The sequence below is a fragment of the Bipolaris sorokiniana genome (assembly GCF_000338995.1).
Source record: "Bipolaris sorokiniana ND90Pr unplaced genomic scaffold COCSAscaffold_15, whole genome shotgun sequence".
In the NCBI taxonomy this organism is placed as follows: Eukaryota; Fungi; Ascomycota; class Dothideomycetes; order Pleosporales; family Pleosporaceae; genus Bipolaris; species Bipolaris sorokiniana.
In genome coordinates this window covers 321,815-340,205 of record NW_006911909.1, presented here as the reverse complement: position 1 = coordinate 340,205, position 18,391 = coordinate 321,815, and the positions used below count along the sequence as shown (strand labels likewise).

Here is an 18,391-nt window from a genome sequence, read left to right as displayed (position 1 = left end):
GTACTTAGTTGTCTTGACTTTAAACTCGCACTTCTTGATATCCACCTATAGCCCTGCGGCTTGAAGCTTACTAAGTACCCTTCGGACATGCTCTCGATGCTGGCGCAGATCGCTGTTAGTATAGATTAGCACGTCGTCTAGATAGGCTGAGCAGAAGTCATCTAGGTGCTCTCTTAAGGTCTAATTGATATATCGTTGGAAGGTGCTTGGGGAGTTCGCTATACTGAACGGAGTAACTAGCCATTCGAATAGTCCGAACCTCGTTCGGAAGGCCGTCTTCTACTTATCGTCTGGTGCGACGCGGATCTTATAGAAGGCCGCGATAACGTCTAACTTTGTAAACTATTTAGCTTTGCTTAAGCTATTAAGCGTCTCTTAGATAAGCGGTAGTGGATATCGGTCTTTCTTAGTAATCGCATTTAGGGCTCGATAGTCGATATATAATTGGAGCTCTTCTTCTGGCTTCTTCGCGAATAGCACTAGCGCAGCGGCTGGTGAGCTACTTACACGGATGAATTCCTTCTCGAGAAGTGACGTAAGTTCTTTTTAGAGAACTAGGAGCTCTCCGCGCGACATGCTGTAGAGGGGTCTCTATAGCAGTTAAGCGTCTTTTAGCTCTAACTTAATCTTGTGGTCCACCTCTGGCTCTCGATGCGGTAGAAGCTTTTCTGCTTGCTTCGGGTTAAAGAGCTTATAGAACTCCTGGTACTGCGTTAGTAGTAGCGCTCGTACGTCCACGGGCTTCTTTGGTTGTAACGCTTTGTTGATATCTGCGATTGACGCGGCGAAGATCTGAACGCTATTTAGAGCGCTCTTGTGTCGGCGAAGTAGCGCTGCGAATGCGGCGGCGTTCACGCGTTGGACTCCTCCTTATAGGGTCCCCTTTGTTGATCGCACTCGAATGCCTTTCAAGTGGATAAAGATGCTCTTCTTCGCGGGGGCTATCGTCACATCGCGGTGATCTATCCACCCCCTTTCTAGGTAGACGTTCTCGCTAGAGGACAAATCCATTACATATGCATAGGCAGACTCTTCGTACCCATACAGCTTAAACGAGAATCGGGCGACCTTATTAATCTCCGACAGCTTATTGTTCACTCCCTTAATTATTTGGGTAGGGATCTGAAAGCGCTCTAGACAGTGGCGGTAAGCGAACTTTCTGTTAATTAGTGCGTAGCAGAGACATCTATAATCGATTAGTGCTGTAGCGTTAACTACGTTATTTATAATCAGATCTATAGTAATTGGCGGGGGACGTATGTGCTTTCGCTGAAATTGACTCTATTCGCTACTTGTCTGCCGATCTATCTTTAGAGGCTCTAAGCCGAGACTCTGGCTTAGAGCTCCTCTTTTCCTGAGTCGCTGTTGGCTAGGTTCTTAGCCTCTTCTGGCTGCTTCCGTTTTTCGCTCTTAGGGAGGGCTCTAGCTCTCTCGACCCGAACGTTGTTCGGACAGTTCCTAGCTAGATGACCTGGCTCTCTATAGCTATAGCAGTCCCGCGGAGGTCGTCTTGGCCTACTCGTCTTCTCTCGTGCTCGATTGACTCTTGAGGGTTCCTAGTCCATCGCTTCTGGGCTATTCTCTCGCCGGGTAGCTTTTGGAGATGCTTGCGCGTGATTATAGGCTACGTTCCGTCGGTTCCTCCTATGCAGTTGGATCCGATACAGGTTGTCGGAAAGCTCGATTGCCTTGTTTATATACTCCTTTAAACTCCCATTCTTAGGGGTATAGAGTATTAGCTTCTGGAGTTCCTCTCTGAGTCCTTTGCTGAACATCTCACGAGCTACTGCTGGACTGAACGTCTGTCGGGACTCTACGCGGAGTTGATTAAACTCTGAGACGTAGTCGCGTATTGGGCGTCGTTCTTGCTTTAGGTGTCGAAGCTTATTTAGAGCTCGCTGCTGCTGGTGGACGTCTTGGAAGTGAGTATCTATATGCTCCTATAGTCTGGCGGTCGTTCGCTCCTTATTCTTAAGCACCCAGAGAAGAAGGACCTGGTTTGCCTTATTCTTCGTTCGGCTAAGCACGTATCGAACCTTCGAGTCCTCTGTTAGGAACATAGCAACGTCGTATTCTAGCTTCTCTTCGCATTCGAACTTCCAGCCTGGGTAGTTCTTACGGGTTCTATTGAAACGTTCTAGGTCTGGGAACTTGTTCTTGCGGGCCGTTGGCTCGGCAGTTGTTATTAGCGGTAGTGGTGGGGTATTGACTCCTAAGGAGGCTTCCGAGCGTTCTTCGGCTTAGTTCCGTTCGAGTGCCTCTAAACGACTAACTATCGGGCCAAGGAGTCGCATTATCTGCTCCATCATCTGAACTGTGGCGCTCTGGTCGCTCTTTGGTGAGCTCTTTTGCCTTAGCGGGCTCCTCTCTCCTACCACTGTTGACCGTTTTACAACTGCTTCAATTGTTGGGCTAATCGCTGCCTCTTTCTACTCGTCCTCTCTTAGCATTTGTGTGATCTCACGCAGGATCTCTTCGTCCGAGACTCCTGCCTGGCTCTTAGCGGTAGCGTACGCCGCTAGCTCTTCTACGTTCAAGTTGGGAACGTTAATCTCTATCGTACTGTTCTTAGGGGGGTTCTAAGGAAACTTTATTGAGTACCCCCTTATCGTCGCGTGTGGCTTCTGATCGTCTCTTGATCTGCTTGCGCAGTCCCGGACTGCGGCCTACTCCTCGTCGGCGAGGACTGGTAAGGCTTACCTTCGGCTGTCCTTATTACCAGCCGGAATCTAAATAGCGCTCTATCGCTGTTGCGTCGCGTCCCTAGGAAGACTCGCGTCTTGCCGTCTCGCTTATGGGATCCCGTCTCCGATTGAGAGTAATTGTACGGCCTGCACCTCGTCTGATAGAGGATTGATAGGACTTTCTCACTATAACGTCCGCTTCTAGCTAACTGTACGCTAGGCCTGAGTGGCCTTTAGGTAGTTTATTACGCGACGTTGCGCCTACGGCTCGGCTTTCTAAGACACGGTAGGGCTTCTGATAGGTTCTGGGCGACTCTTTCGTCTACTGTCTCTCACGGCTAAGCTTCCTGCGAAGCTCTGCTCTAGGTGTACTATCTTGCGACGGTCTACCTACTCGCTGCGCTAAGGCCTTTCGTACCTATTGCAGCACCAACTCCGTGTTACTAGCTTATGCTAATAGCACGTTCTAAAGCTTAGTTAGAAGACAGTCCGCCTAAGGCTTGTGTCTAATTGGGATTGAATACAAAATGTAAGGGGCTGCGCTCTGGGGAGCAATCGCGAGGTATACAAGAGGTTGTATTTAATAAGGAGCTAAGCTCCTAAGCTACGTAGCTGTCTATATATAAGCTGGTTACCTGAGTAACAATCGGACCGGTGAAGTCTAGGTGCACGAGGCAGCTTCTGGGTCCTGCGGCTGTCGTCTGAACGTCGTTCGGGCGGTGCGCAGAGAATCTGGGTGCTCGAGACAGCACCTGGGTTCTGCGAGTAGGCCGAGATTCCATCGAGGAGCTATCCAAAGGGCGTTCAGCCCGTTACACTAATTAAGAAGTAAAAAGTAGATAATATTAAGCGGTTCGAGTATATACGATAAATAAGTAAGTATATAAAGAGTAAGAATTCTATATATAAGATAGTAATTCTTAACTTCTTAGTTTAGATAGCTTTTATAACTGTTAAGAATTAGTAGCTTATATAACTCTACGTAATACGTCTTTATATACTTATTAAAGTACTTTAACTACGCTAAACTTAGTACGTTATTTATCTAGCTATTCTTTAATACTAAGAGCTTCTAATTATATAGTATATCTTCTTTTTATATTATATAGAGATATAGACGCGTCCCTTATAGATAATAAATAGCGGGATAGCGTATCTTATAGTGTAGATACTTCAGATAATAGTAATCTGTTATGGGCGGAGAGGCCTAGCGAACGAGTATGCTTCTACCTATCGTACAGAAGCTAAAAGATAAGAAAAAGAGAAGATAACTAAGTACAGACTTCTCTTATACCTGCTCGCTTCTGATCACGTGTCCGTACAGAAGGTATATCACGTGGTCGAAGATCACGTGATCCTCTTCAGTAGAGATCACGGGCGCAGCCCTTTACATAATCTACTTATAATTACTTAGCTAAGTAAGTATAGATCTTATATAACGCTCTAAGCTTATAACTACCTTTATTAAGCTAATTACGCCTATCTAAAAGCCTATTTTATTAAAGTTATAGATATTATCTAAATAAACTTTATACTTCTTAATAGTCTCTTATATAAGCTTAAACTACGTATTAATTATCTCTAGATTCTCTTACTAAGTTCTCTAATAATCTTTTACTTAATTAAAGGCTATTTAAAGCTTATCTGTACGCGATATAAACCGCTTTAGCTAGTTCTTACCTAAAGGCTAGCTATCTCGTACGCGTAGTAGTTTCTCTACTATATCTACTACTTTATATAAATAGGGGGCAAATCCTTATAAGTCTAGGTTAAGAATATATTATATAATAGTTTACTCTTTAGATTTAGTTAGCTTCTAGTGATTTAGCTACGTTATAGGTTAAAAGGTAATTTCTTAAAGCTGCTAAGAGATCTACTAGTAATAGACATTATAGGCTGCTGCAGCACGTTAAATACTCTTAAACTAACCTATATGATAGGCCTGAATAGCTAGAGTAAGCCTACCTTCTTGCTAAGTTAATATCGCGTTTTGTTGTTAAGGCATTATCTTTCGTACATAAAGTTCGCGATGCCAAGAAAAAGTGGCACACTCGATGGGGTGGCACTCTCGATGGTGGAATTACGTTATTATTTACCTATTTTTGACAACCATCACAATCTAACAATTGTAACGATATTACAACTTCGCCAAGTATCGGACCAATCCCAGAGCTAGATAGGAGGTAGTATTCGCCGCCCTCTTCATCAACCACTCGTTGTGAGGTCGGATCCAATTCGGATCCGACTAAGATTAGTATATAAGGAGACACTCTCTATAGCTAGCTCTGTAGACTTTTGATATCCTTTCGTATAAGGCCTATAGGTGTCTATTCGAATTAAGGCTCGTTTGATGTCCCACGCACTCCCATATGCCTCTGAGTGACACTACTGCCGATACTGATCCGAGTAGTCTTGCCTGCGCCGTTACAACAATACTAGTAGATATATATTAAATATACGATTCTAGTAGTACTCTACTCAATAATACGTGATAATAACGTTTCAATGGTGGCTAAAAGCTTTATTTTTTGTCGGGCACACATTTTAGTGGGGTGTTGCATTAGCTGAACAGTTGCACGCACTAACCACATATAATAAGCTTAAAGCAACAAATAAGGCCGCAATGCGACGGAAATCGCACAAAAGAAAGCGGTTTCAGGCTGAGGGGTCATTGATAGTAGAAGATGGGGCGCGCTTAGCTGTTCTTTATGACTTTGGTGCGCGTGATGGGAAGAAGTCAAAGAAGCAGAAGTGCGCTGAAGTAGGTGAACTATCTCAAAGCTGGTGTGGACGGTGCAATGAGATTGGGCATAATGCACTAACGCGTAAGTAGGTAGTATAAGTAAACTCTAGATAATACCCCGTATTGTATTGCACTATACAGGTCCAAAGTGGGCTGTTTTGGGCCATAACGTGGTAAATTTGGTGGGGTCTTGGCAAAAGTGGGCAACGAAGCCGGGTGGGTAACAAAGCCGTCGGGTACGTTATAAGTTTTCACTATTCTATAATTCCTCCAACGTGTAAAACACTTTCGACTTTATCTTAGTTTCTCTCTAACTACTTCTAGAAGTTATTAGACTCCTTAGAATTTTCCGTAGATGCGCTTCAACTTTCGGAAGCTATTAGACTCTTGAACGATCTTCGGATGCGAATTTAGAACTTTCCGAAAATAGACATGGATTTGCGGAAGCTAAATCAAGACATTCCGAACCTAATTAGGTTTTCAGCTACTGAGGGGAATTTCTGCACGTCCCTTGATACATCAAGCTCTACATACATACTGTCTTTAGTAAATAACCATGATAATCACTTGATAGATAGTACTGGACACGTATCTTCAGTTGCTCATTATCGTACCCGAATTTCTTACGTGTTGCAAAAAAGTACGTTCAAGAGATTAAACACGTGTTACCAATCATAGCATAAGAACACACGTCTAATTTTAAGGTCTACGTATGCAAGAATATAGCCAGTAGCATTTTTGATTCAGCAGGGGGCTATTGCTAAATATGGTACTTATTACATATATATCGAACTTAGTAATAACACTGTCCACATGGATTGCTTTTTGATTCAAAATTAACATGTGCTACAACGGGCGGATAACTAAAAAGGTTAGGAATCTCTCTATATTTGATTGTTTTGACCCTGTTTTCTTTTCAAAACGTTCAAAGACTTCTGACAGTATATATACGTGCATATCGTCTACACAAAGATATATACACGACAACACGTTAATAACTAATATTGACTCCGCTAACGAATCCATCATGATGGGCTCGCAGCGCGCGCCTCGCATCGAGGCTCATTCTACCCGCATTGTGGAAGATCTCGAAATGCTACGTCCATGTGGTAAATATCTACCTGCATACCCTCTATGACATGATTACTAATACTGTGTTAGGAAACCTGGAGAAGCTTTTCACAGCAGAACATAACCTGGATTTTTATAGTGGTGCTGGTGTTACAGCTACTTACATCTGCTCTACTAAGTCACACGCCATTCAATCTCTGGTATTCGCCGCGTTTCGTATTCTCATCCAAAGACATTCAATACTTAGTGCCATCCCACTTGATGAACACAAAAGCGCACCGTATTTTGGAAAACTATCAGAGATTGACTTACGTACTTGTACATCTTTCGTCGAAAGAAAGGAAGCCATCTTCCTAGATGATATGGGCATGGTCGATAGAGAGCTAGATGTACTGCTTGAGTCACAACATAAACTCAATTGGAAAGACGATCAGGGAAAAAAACCATTCTGGCGTGCTATCATCCTCCAGTCTGCAGGATTGAATAATCAAATAACGGTTTCATGGATATTCCATCATGCACTGAGTGATGGAGTCTCAGGATTAGTATTCCATAAACACTTACTTCGAATACTTAATCAGCTTGAGCAGAAAGAACTACTGGAGGACGGACCAATTGTAAAAATACCGAAGGTAGAGCTTGTACCACCACTAGAAGGTCTATATAAACTCCGTCTAGGAGTTTCATTCATCATAGAAAATCTATGGTGTGAGTGGATTTCTAAAAGACATTCGAAGTCGAAGCTTTGGACAGGTGCGAAGTGCACACCCGACCCGAAGTTCAAGACTCTCAAATTTCGCACAATTGTATTATCGAAACTGGACACTGATAGTCTACTGGAGATGAGCAGGAATAACAAGACTACCCTCTCTGGAACATTAGAATGTGTTACGTCGGCTGCCGTTCTGGTGAACCTTGATTCAAAGAAGTTCGATCGGATTACTGTTGCTGGAGCGATCTCTTTTCGACGATTCTTCCGTCTTGAAGGAAAGGATATCGACAATGAGATTGGTGTATATGTCTCGACATACCGGAATGAGCATATTAATCCTATATCTACACACTCCGATTTGATTCAAGAGACGAAGGCATCAGGGCAGAATCATGTCTCTAATATCTTTTCCTGGGACGAAGCCCGAGCTGTTCGGTCCGTGATAAACGAGGAAATTGCCAGAAAGGGAAGAAATAGTATGGCAGGTCTAGCTCATTGGATAGGCAACCCGAATTCGTTCTGGCTTGGCAAACTTGGCAAGTACCGAGAAGAAGCATTCTGTATCACGAATATTGGATCTTGGAAGCCTGAAACTTCTGAGGACGACAAATGGAAGCTAAGTCGAGTGGTATTTAGCCAGTGTTCTTCGATTGTAGGACCTGCCTTCACGCTGAGTATCGCTACAGGAGGGGATGGATGTCTAGTCTTGGGATTTTCGTGGTTAGAAAGTGTTGTTGAGGCATTGCTCATGGAGCGCATCATGGAAAGCATAAAGGAATGTATACAATGTTTGGTATCTGGAAGTATGAAAAATTAATTTTAGCATCAGGGATGCTTGAGTAAGTGTCCGAGTGGTTCTTATTATTCTCATTAACGTTGTTCACAAGTGAGCGGCCCACGCCTTACTAGCGCGTCAACGTCGAGACGTTACCACAGATTTATATCACAGTTAATAAATATCGCAGTACTAATGGGTTGGTCGGTGACCAACCTGACCCGGATCACATGATCCGTCCGATCTTTTGATCCATCTGATCTTATTAGATGGAGGAATGGTGGATCAGATGAAGGCTGAAATAGGTCACCGAATGGAGTTAGACTTAGTTTAATAAGTATATAGTCTGACTGATTCACTGATCTAGGTCGGTAGATTGATCGGTTCATCATTCTCAATATATTCCCATTTGTTAGAAGTTCTCTAGCCTTTAATAATAAACTATTGCGACATACTAAATTGATTATAAGAATCGCCGCTATCACTTACATTATGTATCTTAACTACGCAGGTACGAGCGTTACGTCCAGTCTGTTTACAACGCCCGCACCGCCTCTCTCCTCGCACTTTCTTCGACGCACTCCCACCATCACCACGACTGCTATCAGCCTGTTCAGTTAATACAGTGGGGTGACCAAAAAAAGAACTCCAAAAGGTTGTATTTTTTTAAACAACTATTGCTCAATGGGTATTAGCGCTAAACTAATGATGAATATATCGTTGAATAGAGAATCTATTGGCGTTTATGAAAGTTGTCTTACGCAAGTGCTTGGTTAGTACTAGAAAGGCTAAATATCCTCTTAAACGTAGAGGGAAAAATCTTCTAACTTTATTGCTAAATTTCGCGCTGCAAATTTTGACTTTTCTTCTATCTATTGATATGTATATAGAGATATATTCAACATAGTATTGTAATATATATAGTACTAGAAAGTATGTAAGTAAAATATAGGTAGATATTAGAGGTAATGTACTTATTAGATAAAGAAAGAATAGTATTAGCTATATATTAACTAGTATTTAGTGTAATGGGTGGGCCGTGTGAGAGATATAAGCTAATCAGCTAATCTCTGACATAATCCGGGTGCTCGGCACGATACTCGGATTCTTTAGTTAACTAATCCCTAAATAATTTACCTATCTATTACGTCTATAGCTACGTAATCTACTACTAGATAGATTCTTCTAGAATCTAGTACAACTAATATATATAGTAGTAGAATAGCTAGTAGATAGTGTCAGAATAAGGAGGGTGCTACTTGTTCTATAGCTAGCTCAGAGGTAGAGTCGTCTACTTGTCTAGCGATAGACTCAGAGGTAGCGAATCGATAGGTTCTAGGATGAAAAGAGAGAAATAATGCTAGGGGAGAGAGATAAGAATTGGATTGAACTGATCTAGTAGTCTGATCTGTTCTTGTAATCTGCTCTGCTTTCTATCTAGTATTCCTATCACTAGTATTTATACTAGCTAGTAGCGATAGATTACGTTGTATACACGTAATCTTTATTTATATCTTACGCTACTAATACACTCGTGATACACTAGTAGTATGATGGTATATATCGCTAGGGTATAGCGATCTAGTCGATTGATAGATCGATCTTATCAGAGATTAGCTGAGTAGCTTAGGTCTCTAACACTTAACAAATAGCTACGATATTATGTTGAAGCCGTTACTAGCTAGAACGAGAATTTTAATATAATATAATAGCGTAGGCAAGGCTACTTAGATTAGGATTAGTAGGAGTATTACTTAGAGGCAAATAGGAATGCGTAAAACATTAAATAAGCCTTAATTTAAATAGACACCTATAGGCCTTATACGAAAGGATATCAATAGTCTATAGAGCTAGCTATAGGGAGTGTCTCCTTATATACTTATCTTAGTTAGATCTAGATTAGATCTAACCTCACAACGAGTGGTTGATGAAGAGGGCGGCGAATACTACCTTCGATCTAGCTCTAGGATTAGTCTAATACTTAGCGAAGTTGTAACATCGATACAACAACGTTATTTAATAGTAAGTCTACTATAGTATAGATTACCTAAAGTAACGAAGTTATAGAAAACTAAAACGCTAAAACCCTAGCTAAATTACCCCTCTATATTCTACCTTAATTCGGAAAAGTCAAACCGCAGCACTAGCCGGGACCCCCTGTCGCATCCCCTGCCAAAGCTCTATACCCGAATAGGTATCAAAAACGCAACCGCAAAACGCGCAACCCAACAGGCCCATAGTTGTATGTATTGCCCGAAGTCTTTATTAAGCGCTTCGCTTCGTTATCTCTGCCCTCAACGCACGCGGCTGTCTCAGCATTACCGGCCATTAATCCTTAGCGCAACATGTCAGCGTTCATGCTTTGACTCAAAGAACATCGTCGTTCTCAAGTTGCTGAACTCTGTAGTTTTCCATGGTCTCTAGATCAGCAATCTTAGCTCATGTGCATGTACGCCTATAGCTTGTAAAAAGTCTAGGCGGCACGTTAACGCCTTTCTTTCTACACACCAGCATGATTCCTCAGGCCATCACAAAGGTGTGGAGTATTATCCCGTTGAACACAAAAGCATGCTTCGCTATCTAGAATCGGGAGTCCGGTTAAAACGCCCGGCGTATGTTAATGAATCCGGACATATGAACTCACAGCCGAGTGTTACACGGGGTTAGGCTATACTTCCCTAGTCTCAGTCCGGGTTAGGCCAAGATGGTTACTTGCGATAAGCCGTGCGATTGTCTGGAGATTCGTAGTGGAAAGGAGTTATGGATGTAACCAAAGTAAATGACAATCAATTTTATAACGAATAGAATAACTTATGAGAGTTGACCACAGCGAGTGTAATAATGAAATTCAACTATTCTTATGTCCTCATTGCTTTTGGTCCTGGGATCAGGCCTTCGACTTGCCGTCACTGGCGGTTGTCTCCACCTCTGATGGCACCTGCTTGGCGTGATGGCACATCACGTCACTCCGTTTGCCCCGCGACTATCATTACCTTCTGACGCAGACCTGTGTGGTACAATACTCAATCGTGCTCCTCCCGGCTTTTCTATCTGGCGTCAAGGAGAGAATCCTTCTTATTACCTTGTAACACCTAGTGACGATTGTACAGTCAGACATCCCATCCACAGTGTATGCTCTAGACCTATTGCACGTTAGCGGTCTTTCAACAGCAGGGCTAATTTATTGACCGGTCGATTTCTAACATAAGCTTCATTCTTAACATTTGCTTGTGTGGTCCAATGTGGATCTTTTGGCCCCATGTAATCATGACGATCTTCTGACCGACTGCCTTAATCTGCTGCAATACGCTTATTGAAGTTAGATTGCTCTAGTGAGGTCTTTACAGAGACACATGTGAGAATTAGCAGTAAAGGATAGATATAAAAGGAACCGTCTACTCTCGAAAATCTAGTTGTACTCATCTACAGTTCATCTTCACAATTATCCTTCGATCTACGCACCTGTACTTATCAATCTAGCATCAAAATGCGTTACTCTATCATCCTTGCCCTTGCCACCGCAGCCTCTGCTATCGATATCGAGTGGTTCGGAGAGTCACACTGCAGAAACGGATACGGCCTTCGATGTCAAAACATCAACCCTAATACGTGTTGCTCCGGGCAACGCAGTGGCGGATGGGCTGCGGTTCAGTTTGCCAACATTCCTAACAACTGGGATGTTGTCTCTGATGCGTATGATACTGAAAACTGCCGTACCCTCGTGAACGAATTCAGAAGCAACGGCAATAGTTTTGTGTGTCACGGTGATAACCGGCACTATAAAAGTGCGGGTTATCACTTCTTTAGCAAAAAGAGGAGTACCTATATCGACACTCGCGACGCTTCAAGCAAAGAATGTGTCAAGCCGGATACTTTGTTTTTGGCTGATGGAACTACATACGCTATCTCTGGACTCACAGACGATCAGGTTGCAGAATTGGTATACAACAATCTCATTACCCGACAGAAACAACTTGCTAACTCTTCTGATAGTGAGTGAAATATGCTACTAGCAACCTTTGAGTGGGTTTATATCCTTGATAATAATAGCTAATGATTATATCTAGCATTACACTGGCTGAAAATGCAACTCATACAGATCTCCCTGCGGTCTACCAAGCGCTTAGGGTCGAGTAGCTCTAACTACTATCTACCAGGCTTGTCAACAATCAAGCCAATCCGACACCTCCGGATGAGTGACTAAAGCAAAAGGGTAGGAGTTAAACCTATGTAGGTAACTGCTAGGCTTAAATAGAAAGTCAATCAAATCAAGCTTCCTTTCTTAAGCTCCACTTAATTGATTGTTAAAAACTGTGCTATCTACAATCCCTAACATGACTAAGGTCAGAATCGACCTTAATCCCAGATCTCTTGGCGAGTTTGCGAACCTTGATCCCGCAGGTCTGTATAGGCACCAGGATTAAGGTCGAAATAATATTTAGAATAAATGCAACTTCTATTACTCCGGCCCAACGGCTGCTGTAGCAGAATTTCAATGAAATTGCCCGTGCTCCGCACGGGCCTATCACCTCAACGATAATGATCACCTTAATAATAACACGTAGCTTTTAGTATATACATCTACTATAATAACGTATAATAAAATAAACTTAACTACGCATATCGTTTTTACTATGCCTAAGGTTAATAAGAGAAAGTCTGTATATAAAGAAGAGGTGGTGGTGTTACAAAAGCACGCCGAAGCGTTACGCCTACTCTACTAACCTAATATTAAAAGCTATACAACTACCTATAACTTGCCATATTAGCGCCTACGACGCGCCTATCTTAGACTTCCGAATCGCTGTGATCGCGCTAAGCCACCTGCTTTATACTAGCTTAACGAGTCTTAAGATCTCGCTCTTAAGCGGTATCTTAATGCTATTAATAATATTAGCTTTAGTATTTATCGTAGACTAGTTAAGCAGCAGGCAAACTCACTCTTTAAGGATACGTATACAGGACTAGATAAAGTTGCGCCTAAGGTTAGTAAGCTTTAGGCACGACGATAGCTCGTAAGGCACCTAAAATATAGGCGTATAAAGGTAAAGTTAATTAAGGTGCAGCGTAAGCTTGCCTAGGAGCTAACAGCGCTCCTTAACTAGTATACTAGACTTAAAGACCTTATTAACGAGCGCGGTATCTTGCCTAATAATATATATAACATAGATAAGATAGGCTACTGTATTAGTATTATAAAAGAGCAGTACTTATATACTAAAAATAGACGTATAGTCTTTATCTATAACGCTAATAATCGCAAGCTTATTACTCTTATTAAGTATATTTAGGCTATAGATAAGGTTATTCTACCTCTTATTATCGTTAAAGCTACTACTATAATAGAGTATTAGATTATAGATCTACCTAATAGGTATTTTATAGGCGTGTCTAATAGTAGATATAGTAATAATAAACTTGCGTATGCCTAGATTTAACACTTTAATAAGGTAATAAGCCGTAGTCGCTATAGAGCTTAGCGCTTATTACTAATAGATAGGCATAAATCTTACTATACGAAGCAGTTTTGTTAGTTTACTAAAGATAATAAGATATAGCTCTTTGCTCTCCTACCTTATATAACCTACCTCCTCTAGCCTCTAGATATAGGTTACTTTTAACTGCTTAAGTAGTATTATAGTAAGACGTTTAAGTACGCCTCTCGTATAGGCTCGCGCGATATTAATAAGGCCGACTTTATAGCTATAATAGAGGAGATCTAGTGCTTAACGTTTATAAAGTCTATAATCTACTTAGGTTAGCGCTGTATAGGCATAATGCTGTACAAACCTAACATTATATTAGCGCATTTTCGCACCTAAGAAGGTTGCTACTCTAGCAATAGTGACCGCTTAGCTATACTACCACTACTACTTATATAGCGCGCTGGTACACCTCTTAATATATTCTCGCCGCCTCCGCTTATCTCATCGCTATCTCGAGCGCCTATATAACGCTTTTACCGTATTAAGATCAACCTAGAGACGGTATAGCTAGTGCGGCGGCCTTAACTATAAGGTATAACACTAGAGCCTAAGGACCCTAAGCCTAGCGACGCTACTTAGCATATACTAAAAATAGTATAATAGATAAAGTTATAAGAGCCGTTTATTCGCGCTGTAATCTATTAATACCTTTCTTATTAGGTCGCGGCTAATATAATCTGTTACCTTCGTAGCGTCTTAGCTCTTACCTATAACGCTAAGGGCTTTAGGCGTAAGCTATATAGAACTAAGGCTGCTATTCTTACTAAGAAGGAGCGAAGACGTTATAAGAAGCGGACTATAGAGAGCAAAGGTGGCGTAATATATACTAAAGACGCGCGGCAGATAGTGTAGCAGCGCTAGGTTAATAACCTTACTCGTCTTAAGGTAGAAATAGCTACGAAACGACTTCGTGAGGCTATAATTATTTTTAATAAATAGAGACGTATCTTCCTAACTATACGGAACTTTAGCTGTAAATATACTAAGCTTATAGTAAGCGGTATTATAACGCAGCGCGATATTACGCGCTAGTAACACATAAACGCTGACGATAATAACTACAACACTAAAGCCTTAGTGAAGTGGGAATGGATACTTCAAGATAGCAGCTCTAAGTATCGTGAGGGCACTATAATAATAGATCGTACGCCAGCTATGTAGGTAGCGTATAATATTCGTCAACTTATCAATCTACAGCCACGCGTCAAAAGTTTCGCTCACGTAGCTACCCCACCACAACTCCACCACCAACTATCTCAATTTTGAATGCCTGCACCCAACGCTGCACCGCGCCAATTCGGCCGGGAAATATCACAAAATGTTCGCCGGATGCCAAATATGACGATCGCGGAGAGAAATATCGCGATCAGGATGTTGATGGGTGGGTGTGGAGTAGCTGAAGTTGCTACAGCCTTTCACCGAGCCTGCTCTACCATCCGCCGCCTCCACCAGAAGTACAACACCACAGCAACGACAAAAGATAGACCTCGTAGCGGCCGTCCTAAGATACTTTCAGACCATTAATAGAAGATAATTTGGAGACATGCACGTAAATCGCCCAAAATTAAGTACAACGACCTTATTAAAGCTGCGACTATAATGCTACCTAACAGCACCACTTTACGCCCACCTAGTAAGTCTACACTATATCGCATGCTTAAGCGTCGCAATATAGTTAAATATCGATGTAAGAAACGTCCAAAACTTACCCTAATACTCGCCCGTAAGCGGTTGCAGTTCGCGTATCGTCACTAACATTTTCCTTAGCATCGGCGTACAGTCAAGTTCTCTAATAAGTGCTCTATTCAGAAGACCTCTCGCGCAGAACAAGAGTGGTGTTTTCGCTACCTAGCAGAAAAATAGAAGGCCAGGATGCTTACGGAACTATCTACGGGCATAGTAAGAAGCTAGATAGTATAGAGAGCTATATAGGTGGACGAACGTGGGCATAGTCGGCGGAGTCTACTAGTGATAATGGAAACAGATCAGAATGCTCCCTGTGGTGGATACTCTAGCTAATCCTACATACAGGCACTCTATAGAGGTCTTCTCTCTTCATACAGGCCTTTCCAGATTTTTATACAGGATAACGCGCGTATACATACCTCTAGAGTTGTCCGGACGTTCCTCGCGGAGAACTATATTACAACACTTAACTAGCCAGCGTACTCACCAGATCTCAACCCTATTAAGCATCTCTAGTGGGTGCTAAAACGACGTATAAACAAATTCTATCTATAATATGATAATTACAGCTACGCTGAAGAATAGTGGGATAGCTTTTGCTATGCTCTAAAAGACTATTAGCGGAGGATCCCACGTAAGTATATTAAAGCAGTAATCTACTTAATGCCCCGCCGCCTTGCAGCTTGCAGAGCTGCGCGGGGCTAGCAAACAAATTACTAGTACTCAGGAATAAATTTCATTTTTCAAATTCAAAATTTATGTTGTTTTGGTGGAGATATTGGCTGTTTTGTCATGGTTGTTCAATTTTGGTGATGGGGTGTTTTCGGTTAGCGAGCGAAACTTTTGACTTAGTACTGTATATACGAAACTCGCGAGCCACCATCTCACTATAGCTTCACTATCTACCACACTGTCACAGGATCTAGAACACTTTACTTAGTATACTTAAGAAGATTGCGCAGAATCTACTTCTACAGAGTCTTATGTTAATATTGATACTACTATTAAAAAGGCCTATAAGGCTATGGTGGATAGTAAAATCGATATAAGTAATAACGACGACAGCGACGATAGCAGCTACTGCAATAGTCCAATTTCGATAATATCTAACTAGAGAGTGCTTTGATGATATATCTTCGATTTCTGAAATTAGAAAGATTATATTTTTATATCTATTTCGCTTAAATTTACGATTGAAATATATTGTTATTATTAAGGTGATTATTATCGTTGAGGTGATAGGCCCGTGCGGAGCACGGGCAATTTCATTGAAATTCTGCTACAGCAGCCGTTGGGCCCGAGTAGTTATATATGCAGAAAACTTGTACAAATTCAATGAACCACCTTTTACGCCCGTCCGACAAATGTAGCACGGGATATTCGATAAAATGTAATAGAAAGTTGGTGTTCGCTGATAAACCCCGTGCCCCAGGGTAGGGTAAGGTAAGGAGGGGTAGGGGATATTGCAATGCTTGCTGTTGGTGGAGTTGGGGATTACCGCCATGCGCGTCATGGTGCTCATACCCGTCGGTTCCCTAACCTACACGCACAAGACGTCTTCTTCGCTCAAACCGCCACCAATAGTTTCTGCGCCCAGCCTGGTGAACGTTGAGGCAAAGTCTTACGTGAGGGTGAATACCCAACGACAATGGGGCACTGACAAGCTTCACCGGAGTCTAAGCCCTTATCGACATATTGCAACACCCATACACAACGTTTATAGACGGTAGCCTCGCTGCACCTCTGTGCCTTCCCAATTATCTTGTGCAACATTCAGTCTCAAGGCTTACGACGCGCTTCAGGTGTCGTAACAACTATATCACAATGTCCCATCCCAAGTGTACTTCATGCTCTTTCTAGACCGGTGTACCTAACTCACGAAAACTTTGCTCATAACAGCTAATATGGCTGAACAAGATGATCCGCACACGATCGATGGGGAGAGTGTACGTTCGAGCTCCCCGCGGCGTCACAGCCACACCCCTTCATGGGAAGCCTCTAGTCTGCTCTCCCCGGTTGGATCACAGCGCGCATCTTTAGACCACAAGTGCTATACTCAAACACTTGTCAGCACACTTGCCAATCCAGTTGAAGACGGATGCAGAGCACAAGGATCGGCCTCTACTGTGACCTCGAACTCGGCTAGCACATTGAATGAGGCAACATCTACTCAGCTTCCGTCCCTTAAGAACCCTTTGGTGCAACACTGGAAGACTATAGCAATGATCGTGGGTTTTATTCTTGGTGGTCAGTCTGGCCTCGAACAACGATATCTACATGATCCTGACTGTTCCAGCGCTACTTTCTGCCTCGGGGCACTACTTGCTTGTCGGGAGCCTGGATGGCAAGCTCACCGAGACGAGTAATCTTACACAGGCTCAAGTTTCGGCTGTTTCCATCTTTTTAACCACAATATTCAAGACTGCACTGACGGCCAGTGTCGGGATCTGCTTTGCACAACATCTTTGATTCATTCTCCGTGGCAACGCAACCTCGTTGGCAACGATCAAGAAGCTTTTCGCCGTTCGTACTAACCTACTTGCATCAAGCAACTTTCGCGTCCTCTCGAGAGCGCCTTTCCTATTTTCTATGGCTTTCCTAGTCTGGTGTCTTGGGCTTGTGACTATCACGCCTCCAGGTGCGCGGATCGTAACATTCGAGGGTCAAAACTATACAGATCTCTACAACATATCTGTTATAAATCCACCTGTCCCGCAAGAGCTGAATCTAGGCAACGAAAGTTTTCCTGGGTTGACTGAAGGCGGCTTGCGTACCTTCACAGTACATCCACAGAATACGATGCAGCGAGGCTTCGAGTATTGGTAGGTTTACTCCTAAAACCACAAACAACATGACGCTGAATGCTGTAGGGGGCCTGTTCCAGCCTTGGTTAGCATTAAAAAATTGATTATCATAAACAACCAGGTGCTTAATCTACTAAGAAATCTAGGGGAGAACGCGACGTGCGATCTCTAGTTTAGAGGAACACAGCTTCAATGCACTACCTCACAAGAGAACAGTACTTTCTCTCTAGAATATACAACACAAGACATCGGTGAGTTTATTCGGGGAGAGAGCGGCGGGTTGATTGCGCCGGCCTTCGAATCAAAATGGCGATGGAATCGATATCCGCGTGATTGGCCTTTTTATTCAGTCGCGAACCATACGATTATAGCTTATACTGTGCAGCGTACTTCTGAAAACATAACAACCTACGAAGGCTTTCGCGCGACA

General features: G+C 42.5%; 5 protein-coding genes across 5 annotated transcripts; 4 read left to right on the top strand and 1 right to left on the bottom strand.

Moving 5' to 3' along the window:
- Positions 1 to 897: 897 nt before the first annotated feature.
- Positions 898 to 1,269, bottom strand: COCSADRAFT_40415 (uncharacterized protein; the record flags this gene model as incomplete). Its single annotated transcript, XM_007705887.1, has 1 exon — positions 898 to 1,269. A coding segment is annotated over one exon (372 nt), but the record flags the coding sequence as incomplete, so codon positions are not given.
- Positions 1,270 to 6,566: 5,297 nt separating this feature from the next.
- COCSADRAFT_99655 (uncharacterized protein) lies at positions 6,567 to 8,027 on the top strand (the record flags this gene model as incomplete). The annotated part of the gene is made up of 1 exon (XM_007706039.1): positions 6,567 to 8,027. One exon carries the CDS (start codon positions 6,567 to 6,569, stop codon positions 8,025 to 8,027), a length of 1,461 nt encoding a protein of 486 aa, XP_007704229.1.
- Positions 8,028 to 11,472: 3,445 nt separating this feature from the next.
- On the top strand, positions 11,473 to 12,263 carry COCSADRAFT_193443 (uncharacterized protein; the record flags this gene model as incomplete). The annotated part of the gene is made up of 2 exons (XM_007706038.1): positions 11,473 to 11,924; positions 12,053 to 12,263. The coding sequence occupies 2 exons, from the start codon at positions 11,473 to 11,475 to the stop codon at positions 12,120 to 12,122; spliced, it is 522 nt and encodes a 173-aa protein (XP_007704228.1). The 3' UTR covers positions 12,123 to 12,263.
- Positions 12,264 to 14,784: 2,521 nt separating this feature from the next.
- On the top strand, positions 14,785 to 15,014 carry COCSADRAFT_40413 (uncharacterized protein). The gene has a single exon (XM_007705886.1). The coding sequence runs from the start codon at positions 14,810 to 14,812 to the stop codon at positions 14,993 to 14,995; it is 186 nt and encodes a 61-aa protein (XP_007704076.1). The 5' UTR covers positions 14,785 to 14,809; the 3' UTR covers positions 14,996 to 15,014.
- A 2,040-nt stretch (positions 15,015 to 17,054) lies between these two features.
- Positions 17,055 to 17,593, top strand: COCSADRAFT_346310 (uncharacterized protein). Its single transcript, XM_007706037.1, has one exon. It carries the CDS (start codon positions 17,062 to 17,064, stop codon positions 17,521 to 17,523), a length of 462 nt encoding a protein of 153 aa, XP_007704227.1. The 5' UTR covers positions 17,055 to 17,061; the 3' UTR covers positions 17,524 to 17,593.
- The last annotated feature ends 798 nt before the right edge of the window (positions 17,594 to 18,391 follow it).

Bases quoted from the DNA above. Each gene is read 5' to 3' on its own strand.
- COCSADRAFT_346310 (XM_007706037.1), top strand. From the start codon at position 17,062: ATGGCTGAACAAGATGATCCGCACACGATCGATGGGGAGAGTGTACGT.
- COCSADRAFT_40413 (XM_007705886.1), top strand. From the start codon at position 14,810: ATGACGATCGCGGAGAGAAATATCGCGATCAGGATGTTGATGGGTGGG.